Raw genomic sequence first — 26,858 nt, 5'->3', positions numbered from 1 at the left:
TACCTTTCAAAATAAGTGATTAAAGGCCATTTTTTCAAAAATTCATTTGGGGCATGTGGGCATTGTTGGCTGGGTCAGTATTTATTGACCATTCCCAGCTGCCCTTGAGAGGGTGGCGGTGACCTGCTTTCTTGAAATGTTATATTCAATTTTGTGGAAGCAGGCTCACAGTCTTATTGAACTGGTGAAGCAGGTAATTTTCTTTCAGTGCACTGGGGCCAAAGGGTGGTTGGAGCTACAGCAGCTTTTATAGGGTAACAATGTGCTGCAATTATGAATGTTGCTGTCAGTTACCTCTGGAATTCAGTTCTTTTGCCCTGGCTTGAACTAAGGCTAAAATGAGGTCAAGAGCTCAGTTGCCCTGGTGGAATCCAAAACATCAATGAGCAGATTATTGCTAAGTAATTCCTGCATGAGAGCAATAGTTATGATGCCTTCCATCTCTTACTGATGATCAAGAGTAGGCTGATGGGTAGTAATTGATCATATTGGATTATATTTGTATAGAGGACCTACCTAGAAAATTTTCCACATTGTCAGTTAAATATCAGTGTTGTAGTTGTACCGGAACAGCTTGGCCAGGGGTGTGGGAAAGTTCTGTAGTACAAGCCTTCAGTACAATTACCAGAATAATGGCAGGAAACAGTTTTTGCAGGGTCCAATGCCTTCAGCCATTTTTGATATCATATGGATTGAATCAAATCAGCTAAAGTCTAGCATCACTGGGGACCTCTAGAGGAGGTGAGATGGATTATCCACTCAGAGGGTATTCGAAATGTAAAGTCAGGACTTCATTGATAGAGTCAGGACTCTATCAATGTTGTCGTGGACAGATGCGTTTGCAGTAGACAGATTGATGAATGAAATTGAATCCTGACTTTGAAATACATTACCATTTCTTCACTGTCTCTGGGCCACAATCCTGGAAATACCTCCCTTATGGCATTGTGGATCAACCCACAGCAGATGGACTGCAGTGTGTCAAGAAGGCAGCTCATGGGGATACGAGAGTTGATAGGTTTACACAGATGCAGTTGGGGCCACGAGGGAGTTGGGAGTGGGGTGACTGGTGCCTGGCATGGAGGGGACATGGGGAACTGTAGGCATGACAGCACATGAGAGGTGAAGGTCAGAGAGCTTAACAGCCACTAGAATAAGTGGGACAGAGTTCCAGAGGACAGAGATGAGTCATCTAACCAGCCCAACTCAGCACTCACCTGCCCAGTAGGCTGTATAGTTTCCAGGGTCAATAGATTCTAGACATTACTTCTAGCTATTAGAAGCTGTGTCAAGCATCCCTCAGTTGGACAGTAGGGCACAGGACATTTTTTCTCCACTGGATGAAGAGAGCCATTATTTAAGGTGTGACTCTTGCTGCTCAGAACCCGGCACTCACACAGATTATGTGCTCAACAGCAGGATACCAGCAAAGTGTAGGTCAGGGAAGGCCATATGGGCCTCCAGCACACCATCCAATTTACAGAGATGTGGTAGAATGCAGTTGGATTAGGCAGCCACAGTGAATGTGGACTTGCTGGAGTTACTTGCAAGGATACTTCAAAGCTCAGTATAAGAAACAAAGAGTCATTTCTATCCGCAAGGATCCCATCAATCATCCAACCATCTCTCTCATTTATCTGTGCCATGAGTTTTAACCTTAGAGTTAAAAATTAGAATGTAGAACACATAAAATAGATGTATTGGAGGGAAAAGAAACACTGGGAACAAATGCATTGAACACTAGCTGTGGAATATTTGCATAATGTTTACTTAAAGAATCTTTTGCTGTTGGCATAGATCAAGCTGCTTTTCTTCATCTTGTACTAGTTAAAAAATGAAATAATTGCAAGCAATCTGTGCAATAATTTCATATTGACATGCCAATCATTATTAAGCTCTGTAATCTCCAGTTAGATATAGTTTCATATACTCAGGGATGGAATAAATGTAAAGGAGATCTTTGAAAATACTGTCATTTTGAAATGTTTTCAGAGAAGAAATTAGATCCTTATTTCATAGCACTTGCTTTATGATGCTATGTGACCTCCTAACATGGGGAAATAACATATACTCACCTCCAATGGTCTGCTGGATGCCAAACTTTTCAAAGATGTTTACTTGCATGAAACTAACAAATTCTAGCAGCATGCAAGGAAATCAAATTGTCACATTAACCAGTGCACAATGTGAAATTAGTGCCAGCACTGCCATTTACAAATAATACCCACCAGGCTATGTCCTGTCAACATCACATTGTGGAGTATAACAGTAAAGGCATGAAAGTCAGACCATCCCAACCACACCCTTACCCAACTCCAGTGCTACTTAAAGGGCTCATGAACTATTCATAATATAGCTACTGAGTTACTTTTTACAGCTATTGGTGCAAATGTCCATGTCCATGCAGGTACCCCATAATGGAGAAAAGTTTCAATAAATTACATGGAGCAATCTGGTTGAAGCTAAAGCTCTTTATTGTTAACTTAAAAGATTATGTTCAAACAAATTACTACAAGATAGATTGAGTGATTGGTAGATTTCTGATTACCAGTAGAATACAGAGTTATGGGGACGGGTTGAGTAAAAGACACTGAAGGATTTGATCAGTCACAATTTTACTGAATAGCACGGCAGGCTCGATGGGCTGAATGGCCTACTCATATATTTCTACTATTCCTACTTATTGTTGCGATTCACAGATGAATCGGTACTCCTCCATGTTGAATGCCAATTGGAAGAAGAAAGAAGAGTGTCAATAGCACAGAATGTACGTTGGTGGGAGACTTAAATGCCAAGTATCGAAAGTGGTTTCGTAACACCACTACTGAACATGCTAGCTGAATCTGAAAGGAATAGCTACTAGAGTGTGCTTGCAGCAGGTAATGAGGGAATCAACATGAGGGAAAAGCATACTTGACCTTGTCCCCACCAATCCAGATGTACATGTCCACAACTTCACTGGTATGAGTGATCCTGTCTTAACCGTTGAGGGAACAAAGTCTTATTTGCACACTGAAGATATCCTCCATTGTGATGTGTGGCATTACTACCACAGCAAATGCATAGATTTTGCAGAAATATAGCAACTTAGATCTTTGTATCCCATGAGGCACTGCTAGTCATCATCATCAGCAGAATTGTATTCAGCCACAATCAAGAAACGGCTGAAGGCATTGGATACTGCAAAGGCTCTGGCACCTAACAGCATTCTTGCAAGAGTACTGAAGGCACATGCTCCATAATTTAGTACACTCCTAGCCAGTTGTTCCAGTACAGTTACAGAACTGGCATCTGCCTGACAATGAGCAAACTTGTCCAGACATTTTTTGCAAAAAGAAGGTAGAACAGTTTCAACATGAGCAATTATTGCCAAATCAGTCAATCCTCCATTTTAAGCAATATTGGCAATTACTCAGCAATTCTGTGATCACTAACATTCGGTGTTAGTTTTGACAGGACCACTTAGCTCCTGGCCTCGTTAAAGCCTTGGTCCAAAATTAAACAAAAGAGCTGAACTCCAGTGACAAGATGGAAATGACTGCCCTTGATATCAAGGCAGCATTTGACTGACTGTGGCATCAAGGTGCCCTAGCAAAACTAGACTAAATGGAAATCGGGGGAAAATGTCTACACTGGTTGGTATTGTATTTATAAAGGAAAATGGTTGTGATTTTTTGAAGTCCATCATCTCAGTCACAGAAATCATTGCAGATGTTCCTCAGAGTAGAGTCCTTAACCAACTATTCAGCTGTTTCCTCAATGAGCTTCTTTCATCAGAGTGTCAGTTTGGGACATACACAGACTTCACAATGTTCAGTACCATTTGTGACTCTTCAGATTCTGAAGCAGCCTATGCCCCTATGCAGCCAGTCCTGTATCATATCCAGACTTGAGCTGAGAAGTACCAAGTGACATTTGCAGCACAGAAGTGCCACGCACTGACATTGCCAACATTCTGGAGATTACCTTTGACCAGAAAATGAGCTAGACCAACCGTATAAATACGTATCTATAAAAGGATAAGAATCCTGTAGTGTATAATTCACATCCTGATACCCCAAAGAGTGTCCACCATCGACAAGACACAAGTCAGGTGCGTGATGGAATACTCTACCCTTGTCTGGATGACTAAAACTTCAACATCAACCAAGGCAGAGCAGCCCAGTTGATTGGCCTGCTGTTATGCACTTTCAATATTTACCACTTCATCACTGATACACAGTCGCAATGGACTCTAATGTCTACAAGATGTGTTGCCTCAGTAGAACAAAACACCTTCCATAGCCTCTCCCAAATCCTACCATCTGTGTAGGGCAAGGGCAGCGGATTCATAGCAACACCACTATCCGCAAGAGCCCCTCCAAGTCACAGACCATTCAGACATGCTGCTCCTTCCGTGTTATTTGGTCAATAGCTTGGGATCCCTTTCCAAACAGCATGTGGGTGAATCTGTCCATGGAATGCAGGGGTTCAAGAAGGCAGCTCACTATCACTTTTTCCAGGGAAAGTGTAAATGCATGTTTTGCCAGTTGTACCCACATCCCATGCAGAAGATAAAATGCATTGGCCACCAAGTCATCTCTGTCTGATGTGACAAAAATAAAAATCACAAGAAAATGCATATTCCACATTAAGTTTATGAATTCATAAATAACCTAACATACAAAAAATGGACTAATCTCCCTCGTGCATTCTCTTTAGTGTCTCCACTCCACATGTTTTGTCTGTCAGCACACCTCTTTGAGGTGTTTTCCCAGTGGCTGAGACATGAAAGTGGAAGGCTGTTGATTTCAAAGAAGGCAATTGCAAGTAATTAAGGAGGATAATTTGGACCGGCTCTGGCCCAGATAGCCTGACAGCAGACTATTTTGACCCACTGTCACCAGTCTGGCTGAAGAAAACAGCAAAGGAATTGGTGGAATGACACAAATTCTCGGACAGGAAAGCAGGTTCATGATGCATGGAGTCTCTGCCATTCACCTAGGGTATCATATTAGCAGTCTGACTGCTTTGCTGGAGATCAGATTGATGGAATATTGTGACGTACTGACATTTTGTTGGAGCAATGGTACACAGAGCAATAATAGTACAGGCCAAACCCGCATGGTCAGACAGAGAGCTATGATAGTAGTCTGTTTGTGCTGTAATGTTGCCAGAAGATGTTGTATGATGGTGGGCTCCAAATATACACTGATGGAGATAAACCACTGTATCATGGTGGAAAGAATTGGTGCCAAGCTCTGAGAAGTGTCCTTCAACATGTTAATGCTTGATGCCTTCTTAACATTGAGTACAATCTATTCAGTGGGCTTTTCAGGCTCATACACAAAGCTTTCTCCGTACCCTAGTCCATTCAAATCATCAGCTTAAGACAGGTGTGACTTCACCCTCAAGTGAGCTTGTTCCTGTACATTCCCTAAGTGAATTTCTCTGTGATGTTCAAAACAAAAATGAAAGCTAAATGTGCGGAACAGAAATATTTCTCTCAGTTTCTGATCTACAAAACTAGACAACATCCATCCAAAACAGGCAAATTTTTTTTTGAAAGACCACAAGTCTGTTTTGTGTATATTACTGAGGCAGATTACCTTTAACGTCTGGTCTGCATTAAGTCAGTTAACTTTGAGCAGAATAGATGAGAGACCTAAAGTCGCTCATTTGTAATAAAACAAAAGGAGTGGCCCAATTCATCCCTTGAACCTATATGCCATTCGATGAAATCCTAGCTGATCTGTGAACTAGTTTCTTATGCTTGCTTTTGCCCTAAATTTCTCATTACCTTTGGCCAATGCATTTCAGATTTAAAATTAAGTACGATTTTGCATCATTTGCTGTTCCTAGAAGACGTCCAAATATTCACAACCCACTTATGGAGAAGAGTTTACTGATATCCCTCTTGGGTACTTGCTAAATCTAGCTCTCATGCAGAAAGGGTAGGAATAAATTACTTCGGCTCACAGCCAAAAGGGAAGATTAGATTAGATTACTTACAGTGTGGAAACAGGCCCTTCGGCCCAACAAGCCCACACCGATCTGCCGAAGCACAACCCACCCAGTCCCATTCCCCTACATATATCCCTTCACCTAACACTACGGGCAATTTAGCGTGGCCAATTCACCTAACCTGCACATTTTTGGACTGTGGGAGGAAACCGGAGCACCGGGAGGAAACCCCCGCAGACACGGGGAGAATGTGCGACTCCACACAGTCAGTCGCCTGAGGCAGGAATTAAACCCGGGTCTCTGGTGCTGTGCCACTGTGCCGTCCACTGGATGAAACTGGAAAACTTGAAGTGTCGAATAACTAAGCAATGGCATCTTCAATTTCTCATGCATCAGATCTAGCCTATCATACCAATACCCTTAGTTGATAAAATTATAGCACAAATATTTGTTATATGATATTTAAAATTGTTTATAATCAGTACTTTAGAATAAGAATTGAAAATCTATATAAAAGAGCAAAATGTCTCTGTATGTTTGCTGGCAAGCACCTTACACATCTTTAGGCAATTCCAACCAAAGTTGGTAGAAGACACCTTTCACCAAGGGTCATGTTGTAGGGATGTTGACATCTAACTACCTCTACCAGTAAAGTTTTGGCCTCCTAATAGAGAAGCCCATGATCCTGCCTGTACTTTGACTCCTCTGACACAATAATTTAGACGTCCTTTAACAAATCAGCCAGACATTCCAAGAAAGAATGGAATAAATTTACTTCATTAATCCCAGGGTATGTTTCATGTTTCACTTGTTTCCTTTTCTCACATTTTATTTGTTTCATCTAAGTTATGTTTTGAGGCACAATCCACTATATCTTGTAAGACAAAGTGACAGGTGGCAAAAATAGGAAGGAAAGATGAAGAGGTTAGAGCAAAATGTTGATCGAAAGTGACTGCCAACAATTAGAAAGGGAAGATAAAGAAGCTAGAGCAAGAAGGCACAATGTTGATAGGCAGCAAGAGAACACACAAAGAACCAATGCCACAAGTAAGAAATCTAGGGTGGAATCTTCTGGGACTAGCAGGGTCAGCCTGGAGGGCAAGTGAACTTACTTAGGTGGGATGGTGCTGGACCAGAGCCCTGTCACTTCTATTCTTACCTGAAGAAACATTATTGGCAAGGCCCAAGGTTCACCTTTCCACCTCACCACTATATTAAGTCTTTAAATGGTCATTTAAAGATCACTTAAGAATGTAATCCCACTTAAGCTGCAATGATCTCAGCTCCACGTGGGATGAGGAAAAGTTGACCTACCCGATTGGTCAATCACTGTGGGCAGGCTGTCAGTGTGGAAGGGTGCTTGACCGACAGATCTGCAGTAATCTGTGAACAATTGAAGGACAGTACCTAGGGCAATGTGGTAGCTGCTGAGAGCCACTCTCTGCTCTTGCTTCTGACTGTTTGCCTCAATCTCCCCATCACACTACTCCACAAGACCTCTGCTAAACGACACTTACCTTTCCCAGAGGTGATCGTTTGGGAGTCCAAGGTTGTTGTTCCAGGAGCAGCTATAGCTTCTATCTGTGCACTGCTGAATTAGCTGTCAACCTCTAATTATCGGGCAGCTCTTGGCAACTCGGATTTCACCGTCCAAGTCCTACTTCAGGCAGAAAGCCCACCAGCAACCATCAACTGCTTGATTGTCAGAAGATCCAATGGGTTTTCTCAACTTCTTATGATAGGGATTTCTCTCCTGGAAATGCTTCCAGTCATGGATTTAGTCTGAAAACAGGAATTTCCTGGTCTGACACTCTTCATGGAATTTTCTTTGTAGGATCCCCATCATTATAATGAATCAGATTCAGAATATGATATAAATATTGCCCTGTGACCAATTGGAAAAAAATAATCCCTTCACAATGTTAACAAATTGCACCAATAATATTACTGCCACCATTAAATGAGCCTCTGGTCTACTAAAAGCTCTTTTGGGAGTAGTAACAAAATTAACAACCTTCTGAAAAAAATATGATCAGAAAATAAAACAGTTAAGTAGGATCAAAAGAAATCTCTTTATTTTGGCTGAAAGTGGAATGACTTCTCATGTAGCTTATCTTGAAATGTTTAATGTTGGAACAGATAGTGAAAATGCAGAAAGTCACATTGAAAATGTGCACTGCTAGTAAAAATGTTGAATATGACATTAATAATTAAACATTCAGGATATTAACAACATTGATCAAGTAGGTATAAATGCAGATTGTGATTTCGAGGATTTTGGGAAGAACCTTGAAGAATGGTTACTCAGTGATTAGCACTGCTGTCTGGAAGTGCTAGGATCCTGGGTTCAATTCCAGGCTTGGGTGATTCCAGTCTATGTGGAGTTTGCACATTCTTCCTGTGCCTTTGAGCGTTTCCTGTCACAGTCCAAGGATGAGTAGGCTAAGCGGATTAGCCATGGGAAACACAAGGTTACAGGAATAGGGTTGGGGTCTGGGTCTGATGGGATACTCTTCAGGGGGTTGGTGTAGACCGAATGGCCTCTTTCCACACTATAGGGATTCCATGTACAGAATAATTAGTAGGAATCAAGTAGTCAGAATTATAGAACTAATTAAACTAGAGTAAAGCAAATTTTGAAAATCAACATAATTTGGTCATTAATAATTTTGAGTCCAGTCACTTTCTGAGGATTTAGGTATTTGTGTTTATTTGTGAGATTAACACTATTATTTAAAATAATCATGTGAAGGAAAGTAATTGCGTAAATGCTTGAATGAAATCTATCGGATGTGAGAAATATTTCAATTAAATTACTTCTTAGAAATATTTTCGCAGCCTGAATTTCAGCTTTAACATTTATCGCATTTAATCAATATGCTCATAAAGTGAATATCTCAGTTTATTACTTCATGAAAGAAATTTCTTAATCTTATTTATAAAATCTCATTTTCATGTTTTTTCTTTTAATTCCAAAATGTAGGAAGAGTAGTCAAGCCTATGATACCAGTCAAAGTTCCCACAGTATCAAAACACTGGTCTTATTTGATCACTATAATATTGATGGGGAGCTAGGAAGAGTGTGAGGGGGATATGCTACAGCACATGTTAAACCCAAGAAAGCAAAAGATGTTGAGGCCCTTCTAATCATAGTGGGAAAGCCCCATTTAAACGAATGCTCACTCTCCTGCCTGAAGCTAGCCATGTTGGCAGTCTGATCTGTGGCCAGGAGCATAAAATAAACTGTTTGAGGCCATAGCCAGAGGTCTATGTGGATGGTTACTAGCAGTTGATTTGGCAGCGAGAGGTGGAAACGGGGAGATACTGAGCTTGGGCCACAAGTGGCAAGGGAAGAAACGAAGGCTAAGAATTAGGAAGTTAGGGGAGGTAGAGAAGCTCGGATTGTGATTTTGGCGGTGAGGGCCTGACTATGCTCAAACTTCCAAATACACACGCATGTCCATCAAGGATGGGCACTCAGCCGCTTGCTGTACCGCAAACCCACAGATAATCTCATGATGCTACACACTTCTTCAGCTTCCACTCGGAACATATTAAAACAGCCATCCCCTACAGACAAGCCCTACGCATACACAGGATCTGTTCGGATGTGGAGGAATGTGACAAACACTTGAAAGTGCTCAAGGATGTCCTCATAAGAATGGGGTATGATGCTCAACTCATTGACTGCCAGTTCCGATGTGCCACAGCAAGAAACTGTAATACCTCCTCAGCAGACAGACACAAGCTACAAAAGACAGGGTACCCTTCATTGTCCTGTACTTCCCGGGATCCGAATGACTACGCCATGCTCTTCGCAGCCTGCAACACATTATCGATGAGGGTGACTACTTCACCAAGACCATCCCCAATTCTCACCTTTAAATAACCACCAAACATTGAACAGATTATGATTTGTAGCAAACTGCCCAGCCTCAGGACATCAACACCAGACAACCCTGCCACAACAGCCGCTGCAAGACATGTTAGAGCATTGACATGTTAGAGCATTGACATGGGTAACGCCATTACACATAGTGACACCTCCCACTGTGTACGCAGCAAGTACTCACATGACTTGGCCAACATGGTCTACCTCATATGCTGCAGGCAAAGATGCTCCGAGGCATGGTACATTGGCTCATCCGAGCAGACGCTATGACAATGGATGAATGGATACCACACAATCACGAGGCAGGAGTGTTCCCTCCAAGTCAGGAAACACTTCAGTGGTCCAGGACATTCGAAATCGGACCTTTGGGTGATCATTCTCCAAGGTGGACTTCGGAACAAGCAACAATGCAGAATGGCTGAGCAGAAGCTGATAGCAAAGTTTGGTACCCATGGGAATGGCCTCAGCTGGGACCTTGGGTTCATGTCACACTACAGGTGACCCCACTGCATGATAACTCTCTCTCTCTTACACACACACACACCGCGCCCCCATACATAAGCTTTCTCTCACATGCACCTCCCACACTCATACCAACACACACCATCACACTCACACACACTTAACCAAACTTACACACAAACATATATAAACACACACTCTATCATGTGCACTCACACCCACATTCATACACTCACATACACAACTTATCGCTCCTACACGCGCACAAATTTAAACTTATGGGGTGAATTTGTTTTTGCAGAATGACATTTCATTTTGCTGTATGAATCCATGTAAAACTCTAAAATTATATAGAATGTTTGTCAGTCTGACATAGCATTGGGACACAAACAGACTTCACACCTATTGTTTAAGAAGCTGAGCTATCTTGAGAATGTAACTTAAAAGAAGTTCTGGGATTTACATATCAAAGAACAGAAACCAGCATATCCTATTATAAAAGATGAAAGTTTAAATCTAAAATTGTTTACTGTTTCACATCTCCATAACACTGGACTCCTTTGGCTATAAATCCTGTGAGCATGGTCTTAACCTCCACAACTGCCTGATGAAGAAGCTGCACTCCGAAAGCTCGTGCTTCCAAATAAATCTGTTGGACTATAACCTAGGGTTGTGCAATTCTTAACCATGCTCAAACTAAATGGAATAAATCATGACATGTGAAGCTTTCTTATGAAGGCAGTAGTGCAATTCTGACCCTCCTAGTCCACAAGAGAACTTGAGGATACACTTTATCACTTTTACCATCTCAGCATCTTCTGTCCCAGGATCTTCTGTCACTGTTTTTGCCTGACAAGGGAGCACACCCTGCCTTCAGCTCACTGGCCACTGGTTGGTACTGTAGAACAGGTCCTAAGGAAATCGTTAGATTTGATATACATGTTTTGAACGGGACTTCCCACTTTCTTTCTGTGGATGTTCTGCTCTTCTGCTCAAAAGAGCTGGTTAATATTGGGCACAGTAGGAAGAAAACATGCTCATTGGATATGAGTGACTCTTGATATTTTACCTGCAGATTCCTCTGCAACCTCATTTATGCTAATTAGAAGGAAGAAAAATAACACTTGCAAATAACGCGTTCTGATATGACTTGGTTTGTATATCTCAGAATAGTGTCCCAGTGCTACTGGTACATTCTTTTCCAAGTTTTCCTATTTTTATGCTCTCTTTTTCCCTAGTAGGGGCAGTTACAACTGGAACCAGTATGTTGAAATTCTGCAAGAAACATTAGTCCCAAGAGATAAACAAGAGCAGGGTCAAAAATGTGCATCCAGAAGCTAGGTTACTCATGCAGATATTGTAAAGGTCAATGCCTAAAATCAAGATCTATGCACATTGAAAGTCACACATGGTCTTTTCCAACTTAGTAGGTTTGTTAGCAATGCTAACATTGAAAGAGTTTAACATTTGCCCTGGATTTCAGGGGGCAGGTTTATTTTTATCCAATGAACTTCAGGCAGATTAAAAAAAACTTGCAAAACCTGAGCTATAAAATCTTGATTTGTGAGGCACAGCTGTCTCCTCTAAACTGACAGCCACTGCTCATGTGGTATGTTCGGAGGAGACATGGAAAGCTAGCACTTACTTTGTGAAAAACACTGTGGGAAGCCTGCAGCAAAAACGAAGCACCCCTACAAGTCAATTCTTACTACTGGCTGCATAATTCTACCTGAGGTAACGCAATCCTCTTCAGCTGGTGTTCAAATGGAACACTAGACTGTGAATATTGAAAATATAAATCAGTATTAACTTTTATGTGCAACTTTCTGGATTAGCTCAATTCTATCTGAAAGGAAAGAAAACACCAGGTACAAACAATGCAAGGTAAGGCTGTTTTAAGTGGCTGATCTTGTACAAGTTAAAAATAGGAAATTGTTATTTAGTATTTGTCTGTCGTACATTTAAGTCACTAATGCACTTAAAGCTTGATAGTAATTTTGTGGGAGTTGGGCATTTTGTGATGCACTGTACCCGATGAGTTATTTCTTTCAGTCTTCAGATTGATGATTCTTTGTGTCGCAATTGCTGGAAGTGCGAATTGATACAGTGCAGAGAGTGAAACAGATGATCTGGGGTCCTGGTGAATCATGGGGCCTACAGTCCAGCTTCTGAACCAATGAGATGTAAGGATTGAAAAAGAAACAAAGGAATAACTGAGAGAAAATAGGGTGCTTTACAGGCAAATCATATACAAACAGAATAATAAAGAAGGGGGAAAGCGACTATCAATTAGACACAAAAGTATAGTAAGAAAAAAATTGCATTTTAAGTTTGAAAATTTGATGAAAAGAATTTTAAAATAGCAGGACTGAGTCTTCACAATTTCAATTATTGACCTTCCCATTTCAGAGAGGTTGAGTACCATTGCAAGGACATGAATCTTTTGAACTGATGAGAAAGAAAACATGTTTTGTTAAAGCTTTTGTCTTGTACACATTGGGAAATTCAGAGGAGTATCAATGTATATTCAAATGGAACATTAGGTTGTGAATATTGGAATCTTGTAAATTCCCCTGATGAGCGCAAGACATAAACATCCAACAAATGTGTCCTTTTTCAGCAATACTCAAGTTCTATAATACCAAATGACTATTCATTAACATAAATCTTATCATTAATAGTAATCTTATCACTAAAAGCATTTTTTGTGGAGTTAAGTAGAAGCTCTAGTGTAGTGCTGAATTTAATTAATCAATCCACCTAACTGGCACATCTTTGGACTATGGGAGGAAACCAGAGCAACTGAAGGAAATCCATGCAGGCACAGGGAGAATGTGCAAACTCTACACAGACAGTCACCTAGGGTGGAATTAAACCCAGGTTCCTGGTTGCTGTGAGGCAGCAGTGCTAACCACTGAGCCACCCTGCTGATCTGCTAAATATTCTGCTAAGTGCATTTTTACATGCGGTCAATGACATTTTTTTACATTTGTCACTTTCCCAATTAGTGATAAGTATAGGAAGATTTTAATGCACTTCCAAAGTAAAATTTTACAGTGCAAGATCTATAAATCTAAGAAGTAAACTCAATTGGATAGGATTGCCATTTATTTTGATTCACCCCAATTTTACATTTCCAAATTGAATCTTAAATTGCTGGAAACTTGTGTCATAGTAAATTAGTGCATGATTCTCCCTGCAGAGGAGCAGGGAGAATCATGTACTAATTTATAATGCTCGTTACGAAATCTGCAATTATAATGGAATTGGGTCATGATGTTGCTCCAGGATGAAAAATATTGCTATTCATAGGCAGTAATTAACTCAATAGGCAATCATGTTTACAGAAAACTGTTTGTTTACATTGGTTACAGGTGAAATCACTTTCGGAATTCTTGGTCTCTTATTAGTATACACAGTTAATGGATGTCCAGAGAGATGTCTATGCAACATTACATTGAAAGAAGTGAGCTGCACAGGTAATAGACTCTCAGAGATTCCAAAAGGTGTTCCTCCTGACACAGAAATCCTATACTTACAGAATAACCATATTCACACAATATCAAATGCTGCTTTTACTGATATGCCTCAACTGCAGGTATTAGACTTGTCAAATAACATTATTTCAAGTTTATCATCACATACATTTGATGGATTGCATAATCTTCTCAAACTGAATCTTGCAAATAACTCCATCAACTACATGGACAATAAAACCCTTCATGAAACCCAAAATCTCAAGCAACTGGATTTGTCATTTAACAATCTTACAAGTTTGCCTGAGGGTTTGTTCAAGAACCAGAAGAATCTGATCTGGCTTGGCATGCATCAAAACCAACTTCATCAACTGGACACTGCCCTTTTGGATTCACTGTCAAATCTACAGGTCCTTTTCTTCCAGAAAAACAAATGGATATGTGACTGTCACATGGCTGGATTGAAACTCTGGCTAGAAAGCTTTCTGTACAAAGGTTAGTAGTAAGATATGTTTTTACTATTTCAGGAACTATTTATGCTGTTTGTTCTCATGCACAAAATCTGAATGGACCTTTAAGAGATACTGGAAGCTACAGTTTTTAACATCTCTTGTCAATATTATAATAATTCCAGCTCATTGAAACATCAAAGCTGTATCACAATATGAATAACAAATGTAATCGTTTCTTAGCACTAGTTTAAGTTGTTCCTGCCTCTTGTCAGCTCTCCCTAACACATAGGAATTTATCTCTCACTTCACTTCCTTGTGATAATAGTGTTATAGGCTTTTCTTCTAAATAATTATGTCCAATAATCACAAAAGGGTGACCTTATATGTGAATCATGCTCTCAGTTATATTATAGTCAGGGAAAATTGGTTGTGCAAAAAAAGTTTGACATAGGTTATGAATATCCATGAAATTTCACCAAGTATAAATATTTCATTAGAGTGACTCCGAGACACAACAACATGAGACAGTAGACAGAGTAACAGACAGAAAAACAATCAAGGATTTTTCTGATCCTTGAACATATTTTGTTTTTGACTGTGCCTTAAGTGAAGGAATAGGACATTGACATAATCAGAAACATAGGAGAAAAAAGGTTGATCCTAAATTAAAAATAGCATAAAGACCAAGATAGAAAATTACAATATTAAGCAATTTCTATACTCACCACACAAATTCAAGGAGTCACGAAATGAAAATTACAATGAAACTTTGGGGGTCCAATTCTAAAGGGGGTTGCAAGAACAGAGGGAACTTGTTATCAAATGTGCACAGACCATTGGATGTGGCAGGACAGGTAGAGAGAGCAGTAAGTAAAGCATTCAGTATCCTCAACTTTATTAATAGGTGCACAGATTACAAGATCAAGGAAATGATATCCAACTTGTTAGATCTCAGCTGGAGAATTATATACAGTTCTGGGTGGCACATTGTAGGAAGGATGTGAACTCATCAGAGAGAGTGCAGAAACTGTGAAGAAGTATCCATAGATGAGGAACTTCAGTTATGAGGATAGATTGAAGAAATTGGGACTGCTGTCATTGAAGAGAAGATTGAAAGGAGATCTGATAATGGTTTTCAAAATCATGAGCAGGCTGGATTGACTGGATAGAGAGAAACTGTTTCCCACTTATAAAATAAATAAAAGCAAGAGGTAATAAATTTAAAGTGATCTGCAAAACAAACAAGAGTGAAGTAAGGAAAAAAGTTAGGATCTTGAATGCACTGCTGGGAGGTGTGGTGGAGGCAGGTACAATTGAAGCATTCAAGGTGACATTGGAAAATTATTTGGATCAAAATAATGTGCAAGGTGAGGAGACAAAAGTGGAGATGGGCACTAGGTAATGATACTCATTTAATGAACCAGTGCAGGTAAATGGACCATATAGCCTCTGTCTGTGTAATTAGACTTCTGTGATTCTGAGGCTCCAAGTATGGGAAATTAAATCTATCAGAATCATGTTGCACAATTTAATAGGTTCATTGATTAGTGAATGTGGATGCATGTTAATATGTCAAGTTATAAGCACAAACTGCAGTGCTTTGTAATTACCTTTCCCTTTTTTCTTATTCCTGCAACATAGCCCCTCTTCTTCCTGATAATCAAAATTATATGTAAAAGTTTCCAACTGCAATTCTGATTCAAACTGCCATTTCCAGTAGACATTGTTCATAGAGTAGAGAAACAAAACAGGGTTGAGTACTGCCCCAAAACTGGCTCCTCAGGCAGAATTTATTCTCTTGCACATTTCTTCAGATGCTGTGTATAGCAAATGTGGGAAGACAAGCTGCTTCATTGTGGATGTGAAGATGGTGAATAAATCAATTGTTTAGATTGAGCTCCACCAAGATCAGACAGCTCCTGATCTAATTACAGCCTTGTCCAAATATGGACAAAAGAATTCCAGAGTTGAGGGGAGAGATTTCCTTGACATCAAGGATGTATCTGAGTATGTGATTCAGGAACCCTAGCAAAACTGAAGTCAATCAAAATCAGAGGGAATATTTTCCACTGGCTGGAACCTTCTTAGCAAAATGAAAATTAGAGATCAATCAGCTCAACTCCAGGATATCACTGCAGGAGCTCCTCAAGGTGGTATCCTTGGCCTGACCACCTTCAACTGTTTACACAAAGATCCCTCTACTATTAAGGACAAAAGTGCAGATGTTTGCTGGTGGCTGCAGAGTTCTCAGTTCCATTCACTGCTTCTCAGATAATGAAGCAGTCACTGCCCCTTGAAATAAGACCTGGACAACAATAATTGGACATAATTGTGACTCATATTTGGTCATGCTCATTGTGTCAAATTCTTGGAATTTCCTTCCTAACAGCCCTGCAAAACTGCAGTGGTTCAAGATGGTTCACCATGACATGCTCAAAGCTCCTTATAGATGATTAATAAATGATGTTAATAAATAAATGCCAGGGATGTTCAGATCTCAAGAACAAGTAGCAAAGTGCTGATACATGACAAGTAGGATTTGTGTCAACAAATGCCAGTTAGTGATGATCTCCAACAAAAGAAGATCAAATCACATCCCCTAGATAGTCGCTGAGATTACCATCACTGAATTATGCTACCATCAGCATCCTGTGGTCTGTACTGATCAGAACCTCAACTGGACTAGTCACATAAATATTATGACTACAAGAGAAGGTTAGAGGTTGGGTGTTCTTTGATGAGTAACACAGATTACTCAGGATACCTTATGATTCCCCAACATCTTTCCCTCATTGATTAGTCACATGGGAGAAGTGTAATGGAATATTCTCCTCTTAGCTTGATGATAATCATTAAGAATTAAGAAGCTTGACACTATCCAGATCAAAACAATCCATTTTATTAGCAGCCTGTATGCAACTGTAAACATTTATTACCCCTACCATGGGTGCACTATCTACAAGATGCATTGCACAACTTGTCGAGGATCCTTTGATAGCTCCTTACAAATCCACAATCAGTACCAGCTAGAAAGCAATAGCTGCTGGCACATGAGAACACATTGCCTGCAAGTTACCATTAAAAGTACACATCAGCCTGCTCGTAACTACATCGTTGTTCTTTCATTCCCCAACAGCAACGTAGACATACTCACATTATGCAACAGTTCAAGAAGATTGTTCATCATTACCCTCTTAATAACCAATAGGGATGGGCAATAAATACTGGTTCTGTTCACATAACATGAACAAATGAAATAAAGTGGTATTCCCAGGTTCTGGATGCAAAAACACTCCTTATGATATCAGGGAATTTTTCCTACAAACTGAGAATTACAATAATAACAGATGAATACATCTATTCACAAATGCCTTATGGTTTCCTCCCACATTAAACCACTACTAATTGTTTCTGAAATGCATGCAAGGTTTTTAGCTTCTCGATTCTATCTGGAATTCCATTCCAAATATCCATGACTCTATCTAGCAAAACCTCCAGCTATCAATGCAAAATTTACATTTAGCTAGTTGAAACACAAACCTCCTTGACTTGGCCCTACAAATTAATATTATCTTCTCAATGTTATTTTACATTACAGCAATTTCCCAGACTTTATGGTCAGTGGTAATGATGATTCTCACTGACCACCTGAAGGAAAGTGGTTTACAAAAATTAGTCATCTCTGCGGTGTAGATTTCATCTTTCCCAACAGTGACTGCATTCACTCTTTATCCAGTTGCATATTGTCTTCAGCTGGATCAAGTAGCCAGCCACATTGATGAGTTGTTACAGTAAATCAGAAAGTAATAGCTGCTGATTATCTTTTATTGTTTAATTCTTTTAAAGACAATGAAATAAGGATCAATGCACACACTGGAATTAAGATAAAAGCTGAAATACCTTAAACAAATGTAATTTTTAAAAATTTTTGAGAGGTCTATGGAATCTATCAAAACCTATTATAATGGGGAAATTTAATATTCCATCATTTATTTTTAGAGTCAGATCATCTAGCAATACTTATGAACTTAGTAAAATATTAAGAATCTAGTTACACCAAAAATGTAATTTAACCAAATTTATCCAAAGTGCGTAATTTGGTTAAGTTGCACAAAGAGTAAACCTTCAAGGGTGTTTACACAGAGACTAAAAATGTAAAATGTTATGTTCACATCAATTCAGAAGATTTCTAGATGTCTTTTATTCTCAGGAGTTCAGCAGTAGATCCTATGGAGGAGTGGGTAATCACTGTTAGCAGCCTCTGGACTTTGCATTTAATACTACAGTGTGGACATCAGAGGTTGTCAATTTTCCAGTTGTCATGGCAAATACTAATAGCTGGTTTACTGTCAATATAACCACATAATGCAGGCCTATATATATGAGATTACCATATGCCAGATTGAAAATTTGCATTATGGTCTAATATCACATTTCAGATATGGTTAATATTAAATGACAAAGAATACACAGCATACAAACAGGCAATTCAATCCATTCAGATCATACTGGTTTTTATAGTCCACTTGAGGTTTCTTTCATCCTTTCTTAACTCAACTATCATTATAATCCTCTATTCCTTTGACTTTAAATGCATATTCACCTGCCCCTCAAATGTATTTATATTGTGTCCCTCAACTAGTCAATGTGGTAGCAAGTTCCACATTCCCGCCACTTTCTGGGTACCTTGTATTCTTTCTTTATAATCCCTCCAGTGCTTGAATGTATCTCTTGTATGACTTGGTGACCAAAACCGGACACAGTGCTCATGGTCTGGTTTGATCAGAGCTCAGAAGAGATGGATCATGACTTCCACGTTCTGCCCAGCTTTACTTTTTCATCTAGATTGGGGCAGAGAGATGGAAGAATCAGAGCTTAATCTTGCTTGCTACGTGGCTGGCAGTTTTCAAGATCAATTTTCATTTGTGTCAGTGAAACATGCATTACTGAAAGCTTCAGTCATGGCTTTGAAGATTCCAGTCAACAGAGCCATAATGACAATAAATGTCTTCATAAGGATCAAGATGCTCATACTTAGCTTGCTAGGTACTGATTTCATAGAATAACAGAATGGTTACAGCATAGTAGGAGGCCACTGGCTTTATGAGTCTGTGCTGAGTCTTTCCAAGAACAACCTAGTTAGTTCCACTCCCCTGTCATTTCCTGGTAGTCTTGATTCTTTTTCCTTCAAGTATTTTAAGTGAGAACAAGTGGCAGAATGATTTGCTAGCTGATTTCAAGACCGAAAGCAGTGTTTGAGAATAAAAGGTTGTTACTCAGAGTGGATAAAGATAGGAATGGTGTTCCACAGGTATCACTGCCATTCACAATTGAGATCGATTATTTGGACTTCAGAATCAAAAAGCCATGTTTTAAATAGTTTGCAAATGACACCAAATTGTTTGGGAAGCGGTGGTGGAGGAGAATTGTCAATATTCTGAAGGACTGCAGCAAATTACAAGAGGACATTAATAAATTTGCAGAACAGACAAATAATTGGCAAATGGAGTTCTACACAGTTAAGTGTGAAGCTTAATAAGAAGAATAGGCTTGGCTACTTATTTCTAGGAATATGCAAATTCAGATGGAGTAGAAGTAAGAAGGGGTCTTGAACTACACATATACCAATCACTAAATGACGTAACACAGGTAAACACAGCCTTAAAAAGAGCAAAATAACACAATGCTTGGTTTCTAGAGGGATAGAATTGTAAAGTAGTGAAGTTATGTTGAATTTGTATTGCACCTTGGTTAGATTACACTTACAGTACTGTACATAGTTCTAGACACTATATTATCAAAGGAATATAGAGGCATTGGAAAGAATGCAGGATTTACGAAATTGATACCAGAAATATGTTGTTTCAATAGAAAATAAAAATCAGGAAAAGACTGATGAACTGGGTCTCCTTTCACTTGATAAACAAGACTCAGAGGTTATTGAATAGAGTTCTGTAAATTATAAAAGCTTTTGACAAAGTAGATGCTACAGAAATTAATTAATTCATGTGGTATGGGTATTGTTGACTAGGCCAGCATTTATTGCTTATCCCTAATTGCCCATAGAGTGGATCAGAATTAACCACATTACTTGGGTCTGAAGTCACATGTAAGCCAAATCACATAATGATCACCAATCTCCTTCCCTAAAAGGGATTAGTGAACTCATTAATGAACAATCAACTGGTTAAATGTCACCATTTAGCTAGTATTTCATTGAATTCAAATTTCCCTGTCTGCCATGGCAGGATTCAAACCATAGAACATTAATTTGAGGTACTGAATTGTTAGTCCAGTGACATTACCATTGTGTCAGTATGTTACTGCCACATCACCCCTACCCGCCATTCTGCCATCCCCCCTGTCCCCCCCCCATTTCCCCTTCCCCCAACAGATATGTTTCCTTTTGTGGGGAATAACATACCTAGAAAGATTGAATTTGAAAGTCACTATGAACTCCAACAGGGAATTCTGAAGAAACTTTTATGCTGCAGAGTAGTATGGAACTCGCTACCATAAGGAATGATTGAACTGAGTAGTACAGATGTATTTAACAGGAAATTAAATGGACATTTAAGGGAGAAGGAAATAGAGAGTTATGATGGTAGATTTGGATGGGGGGGGGGTAATGTGATGGGCTTGATTAGAGCACAAATGCCATCATACTGATTTGGCTGATTGGTCAGTTTATCGATTGCAAATCCTATGTAATCCTTCCCTTTTGATAGCCATTATTGATTTTGCCTCCCATCATACTTTCAGGCAGTGCATTTCAGATCCTTGCTACCTAAAGATGTTTATCCTCAACTTGTCTTTGGCTCTTCTCGTTAAATGTGTGTCCTCTGATTCTTGATTTCATAGAATAACCTGTAACTAACCTGTTCAGTTCCCTCATGATTTTGAATATCCCTTTCAAATTTCCTCTAAACCTTTCTCTGTTCAAAGGAAAACAAACCTAACTTCTTCGATCTAGCAATATAACTGACATCCCTAATCCTTGGAATCAATCTTATAAATGTTTCTGCATTCTCCTTAAGTGCTCACATTCATGCTAAAGTTAAGAGCCCAAAAGTGGAGACAATAGCTTATGACTGAACCAGTATTAAAGGTTAACATAGCTTCTTTGTTTTCTGAACAATAGACCTCTACTTATGAAGTCCAGAATCCTGTACTTTTGAAAAATAACTTTTTCAACCTACCGTGACAATTACAACGATTTACTTATATATAACTCCAGACACTTATGTCGCACCTCTTGTTAAGTGTATCCTCTATGTTATACAACTACCATTTTATATTGTCAACTTGCAATATTATTTGGACAATTGTGATTGCTTCAATACAATTCATTAAACTTCTTTGCTATTTGTTGTCAGGATGCAAGTGAACCTGACATGGTCCTATCGTTTGACCATCCCTAGTTGCTTGGAATGCAACTGAGTGACTGGCTAGGCCTAGTAATTTGGGACTAAAGGCCAGTTGAAGAATTTGGGTCAGACATGAGTCCATGAGACTGAGTAAGGGAGTGAAACATTTGAGTTTTTACAATTCAGCCATCTTTTTTAGTTACACAATTATTGAAATTAATTCAAAAGTTTTTCGTCATGGGGATTTAATTTTACAACCTGAGGGTTGGTAATCTAGTACTGTAACACAATATTATCATAACTGTTTAAACACTGGAGTCAGTATTTCTCAGAAACCTTCGACGTCTTGACTTGTTCCTAAATTCCTAGTATTATTATGGATCTACTTGAGACCAGGATTACGCCGCTATTAAACCCTGGATGAATTTGGGATTACTGTACGTGCCAGAAAATCTGATTTCTTAAAGCATCTTGTTAAGCAGTTGTGCATTAAAAAAAAGACAGCGAGGTTTTTCATAAACCTAAACAAAAGCAAAACAGCCTCTGGAAGTCAGGAATAGAAATAGAAAATGCTGAAAATTCTCAGCAGGTCAGGAGAGAAACAAAGATAATTTTTTCAGGACAATGACCCATCATTGAAACACCACTGACCTGAAGTATGAATGTTGTTTCTACCATGGATATTGCCTGATCAATTGAGTATTTCAAATATTTCCTGTTTTTATTTGCTATCAACACTTCTTCTCATTTTTAACTTTTTTTATTCATTCATGGATGTGGGTGACATTAACTAGACCAGCATTTATTGCCATCTCTAATTGCCAAGAGGAAAATTAAGAATTGACCACATCACTGTGGATCTGGAGTCACATGTCAGCAAAACTGGGTACAGAGGCAAATGACCTTCACTAAAGGATATGATGACTATTTCAGTTGGAGTTTTGTGACAATTGACTTTAGGTTAGCCATTTTTAAATTAAAATCCCATATTTTCTTATCGAATTCAAGTTTCATTATCTGCTATGGTGGATTCATAACCTTTGTTCATCAGATTAGATTCCCTACAGTGTGGAAACAGGCCCTTCGGGCCAACCAGTTCAGACCGACCCTCCGAAGACTAACCCACCCAGACCTATTTCCCTCTGACTAATGCACCTAATACTATGGGCAATTTAGCATGACCAATTCACCTGACCTGCACATTTTTGGACTGTGGGAGGAAACTGGCGTACCCAGAGGAAACCCACGCAGACACGGGGAGAATGTGCAAACTCCACACAGTCGCCCAAGGCAGGAATCAAACCTGGGACCCTGCTGCTGTATGGCAACAGTGCTAGCCACTGAGCTACCATGACGCTCAGTTTCTAGATTACCAGCCCATGTCATTATCAATATAGCACTACCTCCCCAGTAATTCTGGTGTGAGACATTCTTCTCTTCTCCAAGTAAGGAAAAACAGTATGAATTCTCAAACCACAGCACATTCAATTGGCTACCTGAATCATTTTATGAATAGATTTTAATATTTCCAGAATATAAAAATGAATGATAATGCAGGGAGTTGAAGTGGTTCAGCGAGTAGTTCTCCTCTGAGCTGGAAGACTCAGGGTTTGAGTCCCACTCCAGGACTTGCTAGTTATTTCAGAATCCAGCCATTGATGCAGACAAATAGGGTATATTGGTGCTAGCTGAGATATTTCAAGAGGACTAGCATACAACAAAATCATCTGACTACAAAAATCACTTGGCCAAATCCAAAATCAAATTATGATCGATATAAAGGTGACCCCATGTAATATGGACAAAGCTGAAAGAAAGAAGGGAAACTGCATTATCAAAAAGTGTTTCCATGTTTAGACATCTGAAGAGTCAATAGATAACCTTGAATTTGTAATTTTATTGGCAGGTATCCATTTATTATAAAACGACTCAGAAACAAATCCAAAAAGTGAGGAACAGGACAAAAAGGAACTTGGAATTCCTTTATTTCATAGAGTCCCTACAGTGTAGAAACAGGCCCTTCAGCCCAACAAGTTCACACTGACCCTCTGAAGAGTAACCCACCCAGACCCATTCCCCTATCCTATATTTACCCTGACTAATGTACCTAACCTACCATCCCTGAAGAGTATGGGCAATTTAGCATGACCAGATCAGTTAACCTGCACTTCTTTGGACTGTGGGAGGAAACTGGAGTATGTGGAGGAAACCCACGCAGACACGGGGAGAATGTACAAACTCCACACAGACAGCTGCCCAAGGTGGGAATTGAACCTAGGTCCTTGGTGCTATGAGGCAGCAGTGCTAACCACTGAGCCACCGTGCTGCCCAACATAGAGGCCCTTTAGTGTGGAAAAAGCCCTTCTGCCCAACAAGTTTTTTTTTGCCATTTTTCAATTTGAATATCCATAGGCAGGCTTCCAGGTGTAATAAATGTATAATACAAAGGAAGATTAGTTTTTTTAACTTGAAAAAAAAGAAAAAAATTCATACTATTATTCATTCTGTTTTATATAGGAGGTCAGATTGATGAGATTCTCTGTACAGAACCTGAAGATTTAAGAAGTAAAGACCTTATGAAAATTCCTCATGAATTATTCGAACCATGTTTCTCTGTTGAATATAAGTCACCTCATGCAGACTCTGACCACAGAAATCCTACTATACAAAACCTTCATGTCAAAAATGAAAATGACAATAATTCAGACTGTACTACAAAGTCAAAGCCACGAACAGGCAGCTTACGTCATGCTGTTGCCACAATTGTGATAACTGGTGTCATCTGTGGCATAGTTTGCCTGATGATGTTAGCAGCTGCAATTTATGGCTGTTCTTATGCAGCTCTTATGGCTAAATATCAAAGGGAACTAAAGAAATTGGAACATCTGGGTCCAGAGGTTGAACAAGGAAGTGCAGAAGAGAAGGAGCCACTAGACGGTTCACTGCCATGAATTTTGACTTCCCGACTGCATTTAGAATATCACAGTAAGCTAGAAACCAACAAGTCAGAAATGGTGACAATTTATGATCAACACCACATTCATAAGTTAGCAGATATCTAATGTACCAAACTGTTTTAATTGTTAGAGTATTTCGGACCTTCAGAATGTTGCATGTAAATCATTTAATGTGTATATTAGTTTAGACTAAGTTTAAACTAAGTGTCAATTATAAATAAGGTGTGGAGTCAAACAAAGAAGGGAAACATATAAGATTATTAAACACATTATAGAGAATGCTATGTATTCAATGATATAGTGCAAAAAGGATCATTTGTCGTTTCTATTTAACCATTAATTGTAAGATACAATTTATTCTTATTAGTAATTTAGTCTATTCTTCAAAATTGTAACTGGGAACACTTTGGTATCCATTACTAAAGATACATTTCAGCAATTTATTTTGTTTTACATTTTGGGATAAAATTATTCTGCTCAAATAAGCCATAAAAGATATGGCCTTGAAATTATGTAGCGAAACTGAAGTATGTCACTTGTTAATATAACCACAGAGGCATTCACTTTTTTATAATGAATGAAAAAGTAAATCTTTTAAAGTATTAAGTGTACATAGGCTAATATAGTACAATATAATTTTGAAGCCTAAATCACCGAAAACCAAAAATATATCAGAAAACCTTCTGAAAATATTTTCAGATTAACATGACCAATAGTTGTATCACTCCATTGTTTTCAAAAGGATAAAAAGTCAAAGAGATCAAGATTCCTGATAGAATATAGTATCAATTTTTAATTATTACAAACAGTTAATATGAAAAGTAGTTGTTTAAAAGATGTTTTGTGAAAAATGTAATCTGTAATCAATCATACATATATTTGAAATCTCAAATTAAAGAGCTGCCAATGTTATACACATCTGTTTTACTTCTTGAATTACATCTACATATTAACATAACCTCAAGACAAAATAGAATATAAAAGTTTTTCAAGGTCTTAATATATGTTGTATAAGTTCTCTTAGTTTTACAACGTTTACATTAAACTAATTCTCAGCAGACTTTGCTATGTAGCAACAGTGGTTTCTAAAACAGAGCAAATCAATCTGAAGAACATCTGTGAAGCAAGTTCATGTGGACTCACTCATCTATTAGCATGGGCCAGTGACACCATTACATGTGATGAATATCCTCTTATTCAATTTAGTTTGTGTTTAAAATATTGATATTTAGACTATACCTGTTACATAAGTGTCTTTTTCAAAGAAAAAAATCTGAATGATAACCTTCTATAAGTGGAGGACACTAACCAAATACTTTAAAAAAGTATTACCTTAACTTAATTATCGTTAGAATACAACAGCATCAAGTATATGCATGTACATAGATATGTCCTTTGAATAATCGTGATTTATGGTAAAAAGAAGGCCATTCAGCCTGCATGCCTGTCCTGCTACAAAAGAGCTGTCAAATGAAATCCCATTTCTGGATCTTAGTTTATAATCTTTCAGGTTACAGTACTTCAGATACCCAATGAGTAATTATTAAGAATGATGCAAGTTTCCACCTCTATCACCCTTTCAGGCAGTGAGTTTCAGACATAAATTACTGTCTGGTTTGAATCTTTTCCCTCATCTCATCGGTAATCCTTCTACGACAAATACTCGGCCTTTATTTGGCAACATCTCTGTCAATTGAAAATGATGTTCCATTTATCTGAGCCCCCATCCCCCCCAATAAACCTACACCCTCCAATTAAGACTGTCCTTATTCTGTTCCAAAGAAAATACCTTGTTCAATCTTTCCTCGTGGTTAAACAATCCTGGAAACATCTTTTAAATTCCTTTGTATCTTCTTTAGGGCAATCATCAGCATTTGTAATCAATTTTCAGAAATAGGTGACAGCATAAGAATATAACCTGTCTTCTGAGGGACTGTAACACTCATCTGCCTATCAGTATTTGCTTAATGTGTAGAATAGGAGAAAGTGAGGACTGCAGATGCTGGAGAGTGAAAGTCGAAAAGGATGGTGCTAGAAAAGCACAGCAGACAGGCAGCATCTGAGGAGCAGGAGAATTGGGATTTGAACAAAAGCCCTTCGTATAGATCTCATGCACTGTGTAAGGCAGAAGTCATCCACCTGTTGCTTCCCCTGTTTCCAAGCCCTTTCGCCTTACACCCCATCACTTCAATAACTGAGGGTAAGTTAAGGAGAGAAGAAAGAACAAAGTGAGTTTGGAAAGAATAATAATGATTATTATACCACGGAAATGTTCTTCAAACAAAGACGAGTGGACTTTTAATCTCTAG

General features: G+C 38.8%; 2 protein-coding genes across 3 annotated transcripts in view; one reads left to right on the top strand and one right to left on the bottom strand.

The window, feature by feature from the left end:
* The window catches only part of cacna2d3a (calcium channel, voltage-dependent, alpha 2/delta subunit 3a), a 950,991-nt gene that overhangs the window by 181,771 nt on the left and 742,362 nt on the right, over nucleotides 1-26,858 (bottom strand). The window lies entirely within an intron of this gene.
* Nucleotides 11,892-25,419, top strand: lrtm1 (leucine rich repeats and transmembrane domains 1). The gene is made up of 3 exons (XM_072582310.1): nucleotides 11,892-12,181; nucleotides 13,672-14,268; nucleotides 24,110-25,419. The coding sequence occupies exons 1-3, from the start codon at nucleotides 12,175-12,177 to the stop codon at nucleotides 24,541-24,543; spliced, it is 1,038 nt and encodes a 345-aa protein (XP_072438411.1). The 5' UTR covers nucleotides 11,892-12,174; the 3' UTR covers nucleotides 24,544-25,419.

The sequence above is a fragment of the Chiloscyllium punctatum genome, chromosome 12 (assembly GCF_047496795.1).
Source record: "Chiloscyllium punctatum isolate Juve2018m chromosome 12, sChiPun1.3, whole genome shotgun sequence".
Classification (NCBI taxonomy): Eukaryota; Metazoa; Chordata; class Chondrichthyes; order Orectolobiformes; family Hemiscylliidae; genus Chiloscyllium; species Chiloscyllium punctatum.
The sequence above is the reverse complement of the archived record's forward strand: the minus strand, read 5'-3'. Positions and strand labels throughout refer to the sequence as shown.